The sequence below is a fragment of the Fringilla coelebs genome (genome assembly GCF_963513975.1).
Source record: "Fringilla coelebs genome assembly, chromosome: 7".
In the NCBI taxonomy this organism is placed as follows: Eukaryota; Metazoa; Chordata; class Aves; order Passeriformes; family Fringillidae; genus Fringilla; species Fringilla coelebs.
In genome coordinates, this window is record NC_140035.1 from 21,784,029 (window position 1) to 21,801,267 (window position 17,239).

At 46.8% G+C, this 17,239-nt stretch overlaps 2 protein-coding genes across 2 annotated transcripts; both read left to right on the forward strand.

The window, feature by feature from the left end:
- Window positions 1–4,818: 4,818 nt before the first annotated feature.
- Window positions 4,819–6,518, forward strand: HOXD11 (homeobox D11; the record flags this gene model as incomplete). The annotated part of the gene is made up of 2 exons (XM_084209415.1): window positions 4,819–5,425; window positions 5,999–6,518. The coding sequence occupies 2 exons, from the start codon at window positions 4,819–4,821 to the stop codon at window positions 6,232–6,234; spliced, it is 843 nt and encodes a 280-aa protein (XP_084065541.1). The 3' UTR covers window positions 6,235–6,518.
- Window positions 6,519–14,142: 7,624 nt separating this feature from the next.
- On the forward strand, window positions 14,143–16,557 carry HOXD10 (homeobox D10; the record flags this gene model as incomplete). The annotated part of the gene is made up of 2 exons (XM_084209269.1): window positions 14,143–14,884; window positions 16,280–16,557. 2 exons carry the CDS (start codon window positions 14,143–14,145, stop codon window positions 16,555–16,557), a joined length of 1,020 nt encoding a protein of 339 aa, XP_084065395.1.
- Between the last annotated feature and the right edge of the window lie 682 nt (window positions 16,558–17,239).

Here is a 17,239-nt window from a genome sequence, read left to right on the forward strand (position 1 = left end):
TTTATAGGTCCGTATTAAAATGCTTTTGGCTCCAGTTTCAACCTAAGTCTTCGTTTCTTAACGAAAAGCGTTTCCACGGCTCCCACCAGTAACAATAATTAGGCTGGCAGAGGCTGCCTTTTTTTCTGGCATGTGAAATAGGCTCAGATATGGTTGTTCGTGGTGTATACAAAAAGTCTAAACAACAGCAAGGAACGGCACAAAGCTGCAGCCTATTAACACGGGGTGATAGCCTTCCCACGGGCAATAAACTCATTATTTCATAAAGAATCATATTTGCACTTTGCTCCTACTCACTCCTGTGCGTGCTCGGGAGGGCACGGTAGTCCAGATGAATTTGGAGCTAAATCCCGGATTCCTAGGCGCACAGAGACGTAGCCATTTTCCCGAAAGCTTTCCAGGGAGCCCCAAAGGTAACGCTTGGGTGGTGTTTCGGGGGGAGAAGGAAAACCAGCCCAAAGCATTTGTCGCCACTCTTACCGCCCGCAGTGCCCAATGCAGACAAAACCCTACCTCGCTCATGGAGGGGTGGCTGCCAGTAGGAAAGCGGGGATGAAGCCTCGCAGGGTGACAGCTCCCCGGGGGCAAGGGATGCACACCCAGCCTTCCTCAGCCACAGGAACCACTCCTGGGTTCCTCCAAATCTTCGATACGTTCAGCCTCTGTGCTGGGAGTTGACGCATTGCGGACAATGATGGTCTCTTCATCCAGTGGCATTCCCTAATTAAAAAAACTAGAAGCAACCCCAATGATGCAAGCCAGGAGAAGAGCAAAAACCAGATAAAGTCCCTTTTCTTACCCTCTCCTGGAATACTACTCAGACGGCTACAGTCCATGAGAAATTGACCCATTGCTCTGCTCTTCCCCATCCTAGTCCTCCCCAGTACAACCCGTCCCTTTATTGCATGGGTGATATGAAATCCGAAGAGGAACCTCGGATGAAAATACGTGAAAGGCAATATATTATTTATTAAACGCATCTGATCCACGATGATGGCTTATTGTGAAGCTCCTAGTCTAAATCGCCTACGGAAAGAGAAAAGGCAGAGGAGGTAGGATCTAAATTGTGGTTTGTTGAGAAAGTCTGTGTATAATGTGTCTCTGTATGTGCTCGTGTATCTATAGACGCACTCATTTCAGCAGTGCCCGTTGTGTGTAACCGGGTGTGCGCACTCAGAAGAACGTGTTTGTGGGCTCATACTGTGCACAGACACATCGGCGGTAGAAAATGGTGCATGATTTCCCGTGTGCCCATACTCCAGGGTTCATCCCTTCCTCGGAAGCAGTGGGCGAGGACAGCGGTTCGGGCGTGGGGAGGCACACACGCGTGGCAGAGCTGCAGCCGCGGGGCGCGCCCTGCCTGTGCGGCTCTGCCTGCGCACACCCACCCGGGCTGTCCCCTGGGCACACGTGTGCACAAGCGTGTGCGACACGCCGGCTGGGCGCGCAGGAGATGCACCCGAGTGAGGGGGATGTACTCCACGCCCTTACACTGGATTATTTCGGGTGTCTTATCAGGTGCCCCCTGTACCGGCTTTGCGGGTGTGTGCGGGGCGGGATGCAGCGGCGGGCACTCTCTTGCTGCGCCCACGTCCGCTTCCCTCCGCAGCACGCAGGCGACGGTTCATCCCTTTATTTACTCAAACATAAACATCTTTGCATTTCCACCGCAGCCTAAACGTGATAAAGCCCCTCGAGGAGGCTCTCCATCCCTCCTCTTTTGATAAGGCTGCAAACGCAACTTGGTTTGTTGGGAATGGCTCTGGATGCCTTTGTGCTTCCTAAAAGAGCATAAATAATTAAAGTTTGGCAGAGAGGAAAAGCTTTCTTGCAGAACTGTAGTGGCAATAAATGAAATGACTCAGAATCTCTTCTCCAGTCGGTTTTTACGAGAGCTGCCAGACAGTGTCTGTTCACGTTCTCCAGATACTAGGGGCGCCATAACAAAGTTAAGGTCAAGTTAGTGTCTTATCTTGGGTGGCACAAAAAATACCGCATCTTCTCCAGCCGGACCGGGTATATTTTTAAGCCCAAACGTTACGCAAGTCGCCTTAATTTCCACGGAGAGCATTTGGAAATGTCTCTTGGACCTGAATACTTGGTGATTCCAGGCAACGGTTGCAGATGTTACAAGACGCCTAACGGTAAAGTATTCGCCGGATTGTGTACATGATTTGCATTTATGTTTCGATGCTATTTAATCTGCGTAAGGGAAGAATTTTAAAGGGGGGGGGGGGGGGGAGTCTGTGTGGGGGTGTTATTGTGATGTTCAGAGCTGGGCTGGTACCGACCCCAGGGTAAAAACGCTGTGGCAGGCGGGGACCCCCAGCTCTGCCTTATTCCAGCGGGGTCTCTGCTGTGATATTGGTCTCACATTTCTCAAATTAGACCGTTTCTTAAAGGACTGTTTCCTAAAGGAGCTTTCGTACTAACAAATCGTCGCCATGTCTTTGAACTTGAATTAGTTGAAACCGGTTGGCTCCTGCGCCAAAATTCAATTGATGCTAGGCTTGTTGCATCGAAAAGAAGGTGAAAGATTCTGGCTAAGGCGCAATTAGTTGTTTGAACGGTAAAGAAAATGAAGCTCCATAGGTTTCCAGAACCATCTCTCTTGACGAGATAGGCGATCAGAAACCTTGGGGGGGGCACAATCCGAACGGAGCCCTGCCCTGCTTTGCTGCAAGGTCCAGGGTAATTAGTGACACAGGAGCCATTTTAACTGCGCAGACATCATTTTTGGGAGGCTGTTTTTTTCTGTTGCAGCAGAACCGAGAGGGCTCGGAAGCCGATTAAGAGAGGGAGTGGTGGTTCTGTGCTTCGATTTCTAGTGATAACTTGCAACTTGCAAGAGTCTATCTGCTGGGAGCAATGTGTGTTGTTTGAGGTGTTTTGAGAGTGAGGCACCAAAAAAAAAAAATTTAAAAAAAACCCCAAACAAACAAAAAAAACCACAACTGTACAAAGAAAAGAGAAAAAGAAAGAAAGAGGCGGCGGTGGGGGGCTGCTAAGAATGAGCTCCATAATATCGCCTGGCTTTGGTCTTTTTATTTTTAGAAAGGGCTAGCAGGGCTGCGGCATGGAAGCCCCTTGGGTAGCCCTCGACTGCTCTGGGGAGCAAGGGGATGCAGGAAGGGCAGTGCCGGTGGCGGTGGCGGTGGCGGCGGCGGGGCGGGGGGCAGGCTGCGGGGCGCAGCCCGGGCTGCGGGGCTCCCGCCCCCGGAGCCTCTCCGCATGGCGTGGCCGAGGGCGAGCAGGAGGCTCCTGTAGCAGCCGAGCCGAGTCCTCAGCGGGCACGGCCGCCTCGAGGAGCCGGGGAGCCCACGGGCCTTGTCCCCGCTTGCCCGGAGCTCGGTGGGGCCGGTTCCCCACCTGCCGGGCTCTCCGCTGGCTGTGGGAGCCGGAGGTGTCTTTGTGGAGGTGATGCGGGGCCTGCCGACTGCCGGAGCCTCCGCCCGGGCATTGCTGGGGTGTCCGGAGGCGGCCGTGCTCGGCCTGGGGAGCTCGCCCAGATATCGGGTTTATTTGGGGAGCGACATGTGATGGAGCTGACCTGGCTATGCGGTACAGGGGCGGAAAAACCCCATTCCCATGGAGAGCTGGCAAATGTTTCTGGAATGAGGAATTGGTGGAGTATAGGGCTATTGCTGGAGTGTATTCGTTATTCTCCTCTCTTTTCAACCTTTGGGGCCCTGTTTGTGCTTGTCTGTATAAAATCATATTTTAAGGAAAAAAGGAAAATTTGCAAAAATGAGCCCTCGAAGGCTGGGCGGGAGCGGGGCTGGCGGCTGCTGTGCGTGCCGCCAGCTCCAGAGTCTTGCTTTTCCCTTCCAATGAAAATGAACATTTTGGTGGGAGTTGGAGGCAGGAGAACAGAGGTCACTTTGTCTGCTGCTCTGTTTCTCAAGGAAACCGTGCTTGGTGGACTTCTTTTCCTGCCATAGCCCTCTGCCTTACAGAGAGCCCGAAAGTATCTCCCTTTCGTAAATGCGGCTGCTGAGAGATGTTCTGTTTGCGTATTTCTCATTTCAGTTTGGCGCCCTGACACAAGTGCGCAGTGTTTGGGCTCATAAGCGAGGGAAAACGAGGTGATCGAAACTCGGGCTTTGAATTTCGTGACCGGTTTTGATGCCAGCTGTGGATTGCAGGAGCCGGGCGGGCAGATCCGGTCGTACGCTCGAATGTGTGAATGGGACTTGGCTTTCCTGAGTGAACCATCGCCCACCCGCTCATCATCTGCTTGAGCGGCGGCCGGAGAGTATCGCTCCCTCTAAGGAGGAAGCGATCACGTTTCCGAGCCGGGGGTGCCCATCCGTGAGCCCCCAAGGCTCGCTCCGGGGGCTGCCTTCCCCGACGGTGGCAGTGCTCCCCCCTGGCTGCCCGGGAGGCCGGGCGGAGATGCGGGCGGGGGGCTGCGCGCCGTGGGGCTCCGCGCCGGGCTCCGGCGGTGGGCAGGCGCCTGCCCGGGCGGCGCGGCCCCAGGTGATCCGCACCACCTACGTGTGTCTCACATCGCCTGCTGAAAGGATGAGACTTAAAACCGGCTATATTTGTACAAACGGCGAGCTCGCCTCCCCGTGCTGGGAGGGCTCTTTGGAGAGATCTTAGGAGCCTTTCCGAGGGGCTGATATAGATATAAGGACATTTCTACATCGCGTCACGTGACATAATTACCACTAGAATCAATCAAGATGAATTGCACGTCAGCACACGGTGGGGATTTTTTCTTAGTTGATCCTGTCCAAACCCTCTTGTGCAATAGATGGATCTTGTTCAATGCATTGAAGCCTCCTGGTTGCTTGCAATCGCAAAAAGGAAGACATGACTGAGTTTGACGATTGCAGTCACGGCACATCCAATATGTATCTGCCAGGGTGCGCCTATTACGTCTCACCCTCAGATTTCTCGACGAAACCCTCTTTTTTGTCTCAATCGTCGTCCTGTCAAATGACTTTTCCTTATTCTTCTAATTTACCTCATGTTCAACCTGTGCGCGAAGTGGCATTCAGGGAATACGGATTAGAGCGCAGCAAATGGCAGTATAGGGGCAGTTATGCTCCTTATTACTCGGCTGAAGAGGTGATGCACAGAGACTTTCTGCAGCCTGCGAACAGGAGGACGGAAATGTTGTTCAAAACGGACCCTGTCTGCGGCCACCACGGACCGTCTCCCGCCGCCTCCAACTTCTACAGCTCGGTGGGGAGGAACGGCATCCTGCCGCAAGGCTTCGACCAGTTTTACGAGACAGCCCCCGGACCCCCGTACCAGCAGCACTCCGAGAGCGAGGGGGACGCGGAGAAGGGCGACTTGAAAGCCCAGAACAGCACTTGCAGTAAAACACCTTCCAGCCAGGAGAAGAAAGTGACACCAGCAAACAGCGCCGATTCCCCTTCTGGTGAGGCTGTTGCAGAGAAGAGCAACAGTTCAGGTAGGTATCAGTAGTAAATTGGGGGCAAGAGTACAAGGCCAACACTTTGTCAAGCCGCATTTTATGTGCAATTTTATAAGCATCCAAAGGATTTTATATATCCTATAAGATTTCCTTTACCGTTGTAAAGCGTGTTTACGATAGGAAACCAATTTAGGTGGGCTTAAGGTATTCTTGGAAGAGGATATTAATTGTTATTAAATTGTTGATTCATCGGGGGGAGACGGAGAGATTTCACAGGTAGTGCTCAGAGCTGCCTTCGGTTTAGAGCTTAAGATCTTCGTTTGTTTGGGGCGGGGGGTGTGTGTGAGAGGAGTTTGAGAAACTTGGAATTTTTCCAGCCCATTTAAATATCTCTGTGTATTGCTCGAAGAGCTCTCTTTTAAGGAGAAGTTGGGAAATATTAGCTTTTCTTGCTAAGTCACCCGGAGATTATAAGCGTCAGGAATATTTTTTGAAGTGCCAGAGAGCTGCTTTGCAGGCAATGGGATATTATCAAAGTCTCTGATCAAACCCTAACTGAGCATGTTCGTAGCAACAGCATGAATCAGTTTCTTCTCTCTTGAATTTCAGCAATTCCCCAGCGATCAAGGAAAAAGAGGTGCCCCTATACCAAATATCAGATAAGGGAACTGGAACGGGAATTTTTCTTCAACGTGTACATAAACAAAGAGAAGAGACTGCAGCTGTCCAGAATGCTCAACCTCACTGACCGGCAAGTTAAAATCTGGTTCCAGAATCGAAGGATGAAAGAAAAGAAACTGAACAGAGATCGACTCCAATATTTCACAGGGAATCCCTTGTTTTGAAAAGGAAAAAAAAAAAAAAAAGGCAAAAAAAAAAAAAAAGGAAAAAGAAAAAAAAAGAAAAAATATATTAAAAAAAGCAACAGAACAGGAAGAAAGAAGAAAAACAAAGAATACGTCGGTCTCTCTGACCTACCATCTGAATGCAAAAGTTAATTTGTTTACTTGACACGTCCACCCTGCGGAACTCAAAGTTTCATTTTCATGTGCAACTCCCCACACTGAATGGCCACTGGAGATTTCGGGGCTTGGCGGAGCAGATTCCTGATAAGGGGAAACTAGGGTAAATCCAACTGTCCACTCTCGAGTGTTTTTCGCCAAAGGTGCTTTTTTTTCCTCTCCCACAGTGCCAGCAATGGACCTGCAGTGTGTCTGGTAGTTGTTGCTTACAATTCATTGAGTTCGGGGGGGGCTCTGTTGTTGCTTTTGAGCTAGGATAACACTTTCCTCCCTTTAAGTGAATGCGGTTTATTTAAGAGATGGTAAATGTACGCTCGCTATATATAAAATATATATATATATGTTTCTATTGTCATCCAAAAGCATGGGCCACTGTCTTTTTCATGTGAATAAATGGTTTCTAGTAAAGTTAAGGTTATAACTTCCGTGCACTGTATGGATTTCCATCTCCGAAGGATCCTAACGTTTTCCGGGCTAGAGCCAAGTTCAGTTAAATAATAATGTGAAGAAGCCTACCCGGTTTTTAAAAAAAGCGTTTTAATTAAGTAATAGTTCAGATGCCTAACTCTCCTTTGTAGGTATGCGTACCTTCCCCGTTCGCTGTGAGACAGAGCCAACATGGCTGTCTGCAGACCATCACTTCTGATGGTGCTACCATTACTATAAACAACGAAAAAGGCTTTTCGTTTAACTGGTCAGGCTCCGAATAAGCCCAGAATCCCCAACGCCAATGACTGTTTACTTGTTAGTGAAGAGCAAGGCAGAAAGACTGAGGGCTCCAAGCGAGGCAGACAAGAGGGAGTTATAAACAATTGGCATTAGTTGGGGAAAAAAAAAAAAAAAAGAAAGAAAAGAAAATTAAATTTAAAAAAATAGAAAAAAAATTAAAAAAAAAAAAAAAGAAAAAAAGAGAGAAAAAAGGAAAACCCACCCTGAACCAAAACCACAAAACCACCCCCAACACTTGGGAGCAGAGGGGTGGTTCTCTAAACGTGCTTGCCGGGCAGGGCGAGCGGAGCGCGGCGCTGGCGGGAGCGGAGCCCAGCGCTGCCGTTCGCGGCGGGGCCCGCCGGGGGCCGGCACCCGGAGGAGATCCGCTCCGCTCCTCGCCGCTTTATCTTGCGTGACCTGGCTGGGCTGTTTACAAAACCTTGAACTGTCTAGACAACACCATAAAACCCGAGGTTCTAAACAGCTTAATTGGGTTATATTATACACCTTCTGGTGGGCGAAAAAGAGATTTCCGCAATGTGCAATAAAGGCGACGAGTGAGAAAAGAATTTGGCTTTTTTGAATGGGACGAGGTGGCTCTCGCTACTCTCGCAGGCAGGGGAGGCAAAAGTGCCAACTAAGTCAGGAAAAACCGGAGAATTCAAAAAATAGAGAAATAGAAGAGGAGGGAGGCATGACTAAAAAAAAAAAAATTTAAAACACTTTAGCAAGAAAAACATAAGTGTATGCCTTTGAACTTCCAAAATGTCAAGGTCATCACCTTTAACCTTTCTGAATAATTAGGCGCCTTAAGGTTCCTCTGTTATTTTCAACCACCACCCACTCTCTCTCTGTCTCACTCTCTCCCTCCCTCCCTCGCTCTCTCTCACACACACGCACAGCCACACACACACTTTTTTACCGCATAGCTGGCCATATTAGCAAATGCATCATAACGCAAAGAAAATCCCGGCTGGGTCGAGGTGAGCTCTCGGCGTCGTGCAGTGAGCGTGCCCTGCTCCAGTCCCTGCCAGCTGGAGCACAGGGGGCTCCTCACTTCCCTCTCTTTCTCTTCCGCCTCCTGGGAATTCGACCCCCCAAAAAATTCATTTTTTCTTTTTTGTTTTCTTTATTTCTTTCTTTCTTTTTTTTTTTTTTTTTTTTAAGCTCATAAGAAAGAGAGGGGTTTGCTTAGAAAAAAAAAATAGTGGGAAATGTCTCGTAATTTAGGCACAAAGACGATATTTCTATGCGGTCTCCCCACAAAGCCCATTAATTAGAAATGCGCCAAGTCGCGGGCAACTCCTCACGGCATTTTGCCTGACCTTACAGCCAAATTCTCGCGTGTCTCCCGATCCTTAATCCACAGGGCGAGAACGAGCCGTTTGGTTTTCTGTTCCCTGCAGTGCTTTGACAGTCTATCTCAGCCTATTAATACGCCTTCGAAATGCCAAGACACCGCAAAAGCGGGCCGCGGAAACCGAAACACCCCAGCACTAATCCTGCTTAAATGCACAATGATAGCGGTGCTAAGTTTCTATTAAAAAGGGAAGGAAGAAGCCCGTGACTGGGAGCGAATTGAGCGGAGGAGAAAGACCTGGAGAGGAGAAAATTCCCGGTGTCTGGCGGGAAGCGGCCACAGGAGGGCGCGCCCAGGCGCTGCAATGCCGCAGCCTCTGCTGCTCCAGTCTCTTTCCCCCCTAATAATAATTCCACTGCTAATAAAATATCTAATATATAAGTAACGATAAGATTTCAGGGCCTTCCAAATGAGAAAATAAAGCATCAAAAAGATTTATTAAACAAATAACCCATAACCGTGACGTGCTGGAGAAATATGCCACTTTAAAAGAATTTTTTTTTTTGGTCGTAATCTTTTATAATGCATCCGAGCTTTAAAAAAAATCCCATAATTTTAAGAAAGGAAAAAAAAAAATCAAACCCCAAAGATATTCAGAATTCGTTCCCTAGAACGAAAATCTATCTACTCCTTTAAGGACAGCCTTAACGCGGGTGGAACAAAAGTAATATTAAAAACATGCATTTCCACAATTTATCTTTGATTCTTACTCGAGTATTTTCTTAGATAAACCTCTAGGTACAGAAAACATAATGTTAAAAACGTATTTTATTTAAAGGTGAGATTGACATTAGCTCCTGAGCGAGCTTATTTTTAAAAGAAAGACAGAAAGACTAAAGAGAAAAGATATTTTTAATATCCTAGCATCACCTTTCCAAGGCATTGCTGACTGAAGTCCCTCTCTTTAAAATTGCTATGGAGATCTATTAAAATGAAAGTAGAGCTTACAGAATTAAAGTCATTCTTATGAATTTCTTGGGCGTTCTCCAGCAACCGAGCATGTTCTGTCTTTCTGAGATTTTTTTTGTTTTGTTTTATGTTGGTTTTTTTTCCTTCCAGTGTGCGCTTCTGGTCAGAACTGAGGAAAGAAAGGGTTTCGCTGCTTTCTGCTCATTTGCAGAATTCATCGAAATCTATTTCATGTTGGCTTAGCCATATTCCGCATTTTTTAAAGCCCAGTCTCTCGTGAACGCATTTGTTGGCACTTTGTCTGCTGGATTGTTGGTGTGTGGTTTATTTTTCTTTTCCTTTTTTCTTTTTTTTCTTTTTTTTTTTTTTTCCTTTTTAGAAGTTCATTGTTAACACTTTCCTAGAAATAGCCTTTCCGGCGGTAATAAAACGGCATTGTACAATCCAAAATCCTTGGGATCCCTGACGCCAGAGGTAGCCCTTGCAGGCAGAGCGGTATCCCGGGGGAAAATGCCCTGGTCTCTCGGTGGACATACACTTTCCTAGGGGGAAATGTTTAGCGAAGTTTTGGTGTTTGTTTTTCTTGGCATGAGAGGGCTCCTGGCGAGAGCCCGCACCAAGCCCGAGCCCATCAGGCTTCATCCGAGGTGCTTTAAGCCCTCGCAATTACAGTGAGGCCGAAGTCAGAGAATGTGAACGGGTGATGGGAACCTGGGTGCGCTGTTAATTTTGGAAAATTATATCTATACAAGAGAACATGGAAATGCCGCTTTCTTACTTTTGTTTTTTGAACCATTGTGTAAATGTGGTGATTCTGTGCGAGTCTGTAACCTCTTCTATTTTTCCTTTTTACCCTTTTCTCAGTTAAATTCCTCTAGATAGAAAAGATTGTGAGCTATTTCCAAATGTCTTTGGGCTTGTCCTTTGCATAGAACGAAAAGGGCATTTGTTTATTTTCCGATCAAAATATAAATGCGGCAGGAATCCGCCGAAAGATAAATATGCAGCGCAAATACCGAGGCTGAACTGGCCACCAATATACACGCTAAAATCTCATCACATTCCCGCACCTTTGTGTGCACAAAAATATGGAAATGCAATAGGAGAAGGGCTGGGGTTTAGGGCGAAGCTGAGCGTACGGTCAGTGCTAGTGTGCGATCCTTACGCTCACAAAAAACACCTTTGAAGAAAAGACCAGCGTGTTATTTTGTTTATTTCATAGGCTTTCATATTTAGGAAAAAGCATAATGTCATCAGTATGTCGTGTCTGTCCCCTTACCTCGGTCAAAAAAAATCTAGAGAATCTGAGCCCAGACGCCGACTCTTTCTATGAAAATACGGCACAGAGAAATCTGGGCAACCTGACAGTTGCTTTATTAAAAGAAGAAAGATCACAATATCGTACCCATTTTTTTTTTCTTAAATAAAACTATTCTTCAATGTCCCTGCAATTTAACAGTGTGGCATAAAATATACAGTCAGCGCGTTTAAAGACACCCTAAATAAAATGGTGAAATCAAGTAAATCAAAGGAAATTTACTAAAAGCTTCCGGGGTTCCAGCCCATTTTAAAAATAAGACATTTCTCGCAATACCTTTGTTACTGAAGGCATCTGCAAAATATCTGGCTTCTTTCGTACCCCTCTCCCATCCCCCTCACATAATGGGACACAAACACAGCAAATTGCAACTATGAGAATGCTCGGCACAGCCGAGACAAAAACATAATCATATCATCAGTAATAAGGTTCAGGGAGATAAGGCAGTGAAAATTAAGCCCTGCTGCCACGTCTGGTAACCTCCAGTTTTTAGCCTTGACATTTGCTAGAGGAGAAAACTGTAATGTCCACCTATGCTTTATTACAAACAGTAATTTACATCTGCATGGACCCATTGGTTGGGGCATTTTTTCACCCTCGTTCTAAAAAATATGGGGCTCTGAGAGCAAAACCTTTATATTAATGTAGATTGTATATCTCATTTATTGAGCAATATTGATTTATTTATTAATGTTAATTACTTTATTCCATTTTAATATGATTTAAAACAATAGTGACATTAAATGCCCAGAGCCTAAGTCCCCAGTTCCCCAATGGCTCTCGCATGTTTATTCAACTTCTATTTACATCAAACTTAAACTTTCTACTGTTCATTTTCAATAAAAAATTGCTGCCCGTTTTTAAATCCCTCATGATTTACCGTGAGCGAAGGGTCTTATGGAGCCGTGTGCCAGTCCTGAACGCAATATTTAAATTACTCTAATCACAACAGTCATCTGAGTTTCCGTGTTGTGACATGCATGAAATTAATATTTTCAATTACAAAAAATCAAAGAGCCCTCATGTCTAATCAGGAGCCCAGAATTCAGCTCCTCCAGCAGCAGCAGCAGCAGCAGCGAGGCCGGCGTGGAAAGCAGCTCAGCATTTGCTTATTGTTTTAACTTTACTGTTGGGCGAAACCCGCCGCAAACCTCTGGGCTGATGCTTTCAGCTGGGATATTTCTGGGACCCCTTTTCTTACAGTGTAAATAAAGATTATGAAAGAACCATTTGATGGGCATAAAATTCCTGATTAGATTTAATAGTCAAGTCTTAAACTGCGTCAAGAAAAATAGTATTTTGTTTCTTTAAACTCTGTGGGTTGTCCAGGCTGTTGTTGAAGAGGAGGAAATTGCTAGAAGGCGAGGCGGGGGGGGGGACGCGGCGCTCGGAGGGAGCGTCGTGGGCTCCGCCGCGGCTTCTCCCCGGCGCAGGCGAGTCTTAGCCATGGCTCTGATCATGATCTTACGTGGCCACCGCGCCGCAGCGCAGCGCCCGCCGCTCGGCTCAGCCCGCGGCGCCGGCCAAGCGTGCCCGGGGCGGGCAGGGGCTGCGCCAGGCGCAGGGGATGCTGCCGAAAGAGCCTGCGAGCTGCGAATATTACGAAGGTAATATTTAAACTCTCCGGCAACCCAGGAGCTGGAGACTGCAGCTATAAAAGACGCTGGCTCTTAACCTGACAATGATGTTGTATTTGAACAGCTGCGATAAGGTTTTAAAAGGTCTGTCTCATTGCCACCACCGCGAAATTTTAAATAGGGTTATTGTTTCCAGCAGTCTAAAGTGTACGGTAAAGTACAAAAACATCCAAATGCCAGGAAACAGAGGAAAATTCAAACCCACGCTGCTGGAAAACGCATGTTTGTGAGTGTGCGAAAGACGCATTTAAATTTTTTAAAATCCTTTCACGTGCTGCCTGCTCTTGGGGATCTGAAAGGGTGTTTTGACGGTAGAAAGGCCCAAAATAAACAGGCGAATGAGTCCCAAACAAAAATTATCAACAAGTTCACTTTGTGTGGATGAGGGTCCTTGACAACATTAGCACCAGATAAGAAATACCCCAGTTTGGGAAAAAAAAAAAAAAAAAAAAGGAAAAAGAAAAGAGAAAGGAAAGTAAAACGATAAAGAGTAATAAACAGTTTCCACCGCCACTATTTAAAATGTAGTAGCTGCGGGTGCAAATACGGCTAAGGAGTGGGAGGAAAAACAATAAAACACGTTTAAAATGTTGGGACGGAAAACTCTGATCTGCCATGTAGACAGTTACTGTTGCCTTCTGTTGGTTGCTTTCTTTGCTGTTTGTTTGCTTTATGATACAGATGCATTCATCATTCTTATTAAAAAAAGACAGAAAAAGTTGCTTAAAGGAGTTAAAGGAGTTGCAGTGAGGATATGAGTTTCTGCAAGTTTTTTTGATGAGCAACACTACAGAACGAGAAATTTCCTTTTTGATGCTTTCGGTTTGCAGGGCAAGAGAAAAACCCACTTTTTTTTTTTTTCTTTTTTTTCCTTTTTAAAAATTTTTTTTCTTTTTTTTTTTTTTTTTTTCCCAGGCGGTCGGGAGAGAGCATTGTAAAATAATTTTAGGAATGTGGCTTCCCTATAAAATTCGAGTTATGACAAAAGTCCACCTTTTAATATTTGACGATTTGTGTTAAAACAAAAATTGACCTTCTCGGTTAGCAGCTAGGAAAAAAATCAATAGTATAATTTTCAATAATTCATAACGCGAACGCCATTATGCTAAATCTTAACTATTAATCTTATCCTTTACAAAGTCTCGATTGATTTGTTAATAAAATATCTTCCCGTGCGCGGCAACAGAGGGTATAACTCTTGAAAAAGCTTCAGAAGCAAGAAAATTACCGAGTAGCCCGAGAATGTAGATGAGGGTTTTATTGATCGCCCCTGATTCTCCCTAATACGCATTAATAAATCCCGCAACCTTTTGTCCCCGCACTTGTCAGCGGCGGGGCTTTTACAGGAGCCATGGCGGGCAGGCGCGGTTTTGGGCCGCTCCGCTCCGCTCCTCTCCGCTCCTCTCCGCACCGCTCGGCTCGGCTCGGCTCCGCGCCGGGGGTTCGGCGGGCGGGCGGGCGGGCGCGGAGGTTGCGGGGCGCGGCGCGGCGCGGCGGGGGGGCGCGGGCCGGGCCGGTGCCGCAGCGCGGGCGGCGGGCGCGGCGCGGCGGTGCGGGGGGCGCGGTGCGGTGCCGGCGCGGCGGCGCAGGGGGCGCTGTTGACCGCGGCGGGGCGCGGCGGGGCGGCGCGGCGGGGCGCGTCAGCGGCGGGGCGGCGGCGCGCGGGGCGGCGGGCGCTGCCATTGGCCCGCCTGTCATGTGGTCGCGCGGAGGCATCCGCAATTACACGGGAATGTTTTCCTAGAGATGTCAGCCTACAAAGGACACAATCTCTCTTCCTCAAATTCCGCCCCAAAATGTCCTTTCCCAACAGCTCTCCTGCCGCTAATACTTTTTTAGTAGATTCTCTCATCAGTGCGTGCAGGAGTGACAGTTTCTACTCCAACAGCGCCAGCATGTATATGCCACCTAGCACAGACATTGGGACGTATGGGATGCAAACCTGTGGACTCCTTCCGTCTCTGGCTAAGAGAGAAGTTAATCACCAAAATATGGGTATGAATGTACATCCTTATATACCTCAAGTAGACACTTGGACAGACCCGAACAGATCTTGTCGAATAGAGCAACCTGTTACACAGCAGGTCCCCACTTGTTCCTTCACTACAAATATTAAAGAAGAAAGCAATTGCTGCATGTATTCCGATAAGAGATCCAAACTCATTTCTGCAGACGTCCCTTCCTACCAGAGGCTGGTGTCTGAATCATGCCCCATTGAGAACCCCGAGGTTCCTGTCCCAGGATATTTTAGACTGAGCCAGACCTACGCCACTGGGAAAACCCAAGAGTACAATAATAGCCCTGAAACGAGTTCAACTGTAATGTTACAGTTAAACCCTCGCGGCAGCTCCAAACCGCAGATATCTGCTCAACTTCAGCTGGAAAAGAAAATGAATGAAAACCCGAACAACCAAGACAGCACCGCTAAAGTCTCTCAAGTGGAAAGTCCCGAGCCCAAGTCCACGTTGCAAGAGGAGCGGAGCTGTCTGCCCGAAGGCTCCGTGTCCAGCCCAGAAGTCCAGGAGAAGGAGAGTAAAGGTCTGTATTACCGAGTTTAAGCCGTGCCGTGGTGTAACTCCAACACGCCAGCACCATAAAGCACGCTCGAATATACTAACGAGCATCACAGCCATCACATTTAATGCTAAGGAGTATCGGGCTGCAGGTGCTGTCTCTCTGAAGATTTTGGCAGGCAAAAATGCCACACAAAACGGTCCAAAGATTTTCCGCAGAGATCTGCCTCTCCCGTGCACGCAGACAGCCTCTGTGATGCGGGGAATATAGCCGTGTGCTCCGTAATGCGCTGCAGCAGCCAAAAGCAGCCCCATACCTCTAAAAAAAGCGGGTCTGGAGGTTGTAAAATACGAGCAGCTCAACTTTTCTCTCGTAGTATTTCGCCTTTTTTTTTTTTTTTTTTTTTTCCACTGAGCCTTACTGCGGTTTGATTGCATTTAAAGTTAATTACGATCCTCTTAAAATAGGTGAGGAATAGGTGCTACCGGACTGGGTAAAGTTGGAAAGAAATGCACAATGAAAGCAGCAGCCCGCTATCTGCCTGGTCCAAGGGTGGAATATTTCAATGTGGTGCTTTAGATAACCTTGGCTTGGTCTCCAAAAGTGCACCAGTATTTTGAAATGCTTTTGAAACCTGAATGTGGTGGCACTCTGATTTTATTTTCCCTTTTAAAGTGCACTAACGCCTTTCTTTTGAACGGCGTGTATCGAAGAATCCCAAAACGAGAAATTTTCTGCTATCAAAATGTACTTTGCAACCTCTAGGTCAATTTTTACCCTCTGTGTGCATTGAGAATTTCTTTATCTCAATTATGCTTAGTAGTACAGGTCTAGCTTCATGTGGGGGAGATTTCTTTCTGGTGGGGAAAAGAAAACCCAAAAGGAAAATGGAAAAAAAAAAATAATCCAAGACAGGGGGTAGTGATTTCTTGTATATCATTTTGTCTGGGAAATGTCTATATCTGTTTATAGGTGTGCTTGCGTGATTCAGCTGATGTGTGTGGGGATGCTGCTTCAAAAATACAGTGCGAGACTATTTTGTAATTGAAATATTTCCGTGGCAATTGTCGTGGGAGCCCGAGTCGGCCATGGCGAGGCTAGACCCGTTAAGATGTGTCCATGGGGCGGACGGCAGGTTAAATATTGTTGAAATGTTAAACGCCGGCCGAAAAACTTGAGAGAGCCTTACTGGCAGGAGCAGGAGAGCGGGGTGGCCGCAGGCAGGGTGCTGGCTGGGGACAGGCGAGCCCAGCCTGGCAGCAGGTCCCCTGACTGAGCCCACACCTCAGCCGGGCTGTGCTTCATGCCCACATCCACCATATCTGCCAGACACTGCAGAGGAGGGGTCATGGCCAAGGGTACACTCTAACAGTCTGAGGTATTTTTGATTTTTTTTTTCTTCTTCTTTGATTTTGATAGAGGAAATCAAGTCTGATACTCCAACAAGCAATTGGTTAACTGCAAAGAGTGGCAGAAAGAAGAGGTGTCCTTATACTAAACACCAAACACTGGAATTAGAGAAAGAGTTCTTATTCAATATGTATCTCACTCGAGAGCGCCGTCTAGAGATCAGTAAGAGCGTAAACCTCACTGACAGGCAGGTCAAGATTTGGTTTCAAAACCGCAGAATGAAGCTCAAGAAGATGAGCAGGGAGAACCGAATCCGGGAACTGACCGCTAATCTGACCTTCTCTTAAACCCTAACCCCGGGGGGGGGCACCAGTGAGGAATGGGCACAGCACCACCACTTGATAAAGGCAGGAGAGACTCTGGCAAAACCCGGCATTTTCCAGTTTTGTTTTGTTTTGTTTTGTTTTCTGATAGAATGTGACTCTTCGTCCTTCTTTTAGCGCTGCAAGTGAATATGTATTACTATGATGAGTATATATAAAACCTAGCACGTGTAATTTATTTTTGTTCTCATCGTAATGCAGGGTAACTATTATTGAATATTATCATTTGGTCTTAACTTATTGGAACTGTCGAACATCCAAGCAATGTGACTTTTTCATGTTTTTACTAACAAAATGGTATTTATGTGGGGCTGTTACACGGGCCATAACATTTTGAGTACATTCAATACTTTCAGAAAAAGAGTGGGGGGAAACTGTGGGGGCGGGGGGAAAGAGAAGCACATTATAATGTAACTATCCTCTCAAATGAACTTAGAGATTGTCCTTCGTAAAATGGAATATTTCCTTCTTCTCCATTGTAGACATTTCCTTGTGGTGCATATGTGGAATAGTAGTCGTTCAGCAGCAAATTGTCCTTCTTGTGCATGTTCTGTTTGCATGTATAATGCAATAAACTCTGTAAACTACTGCGGTTCCTTTGGTTTTCTACAAATGTTTGAAGCACGGATGCAGGTTGGTCTTTCTG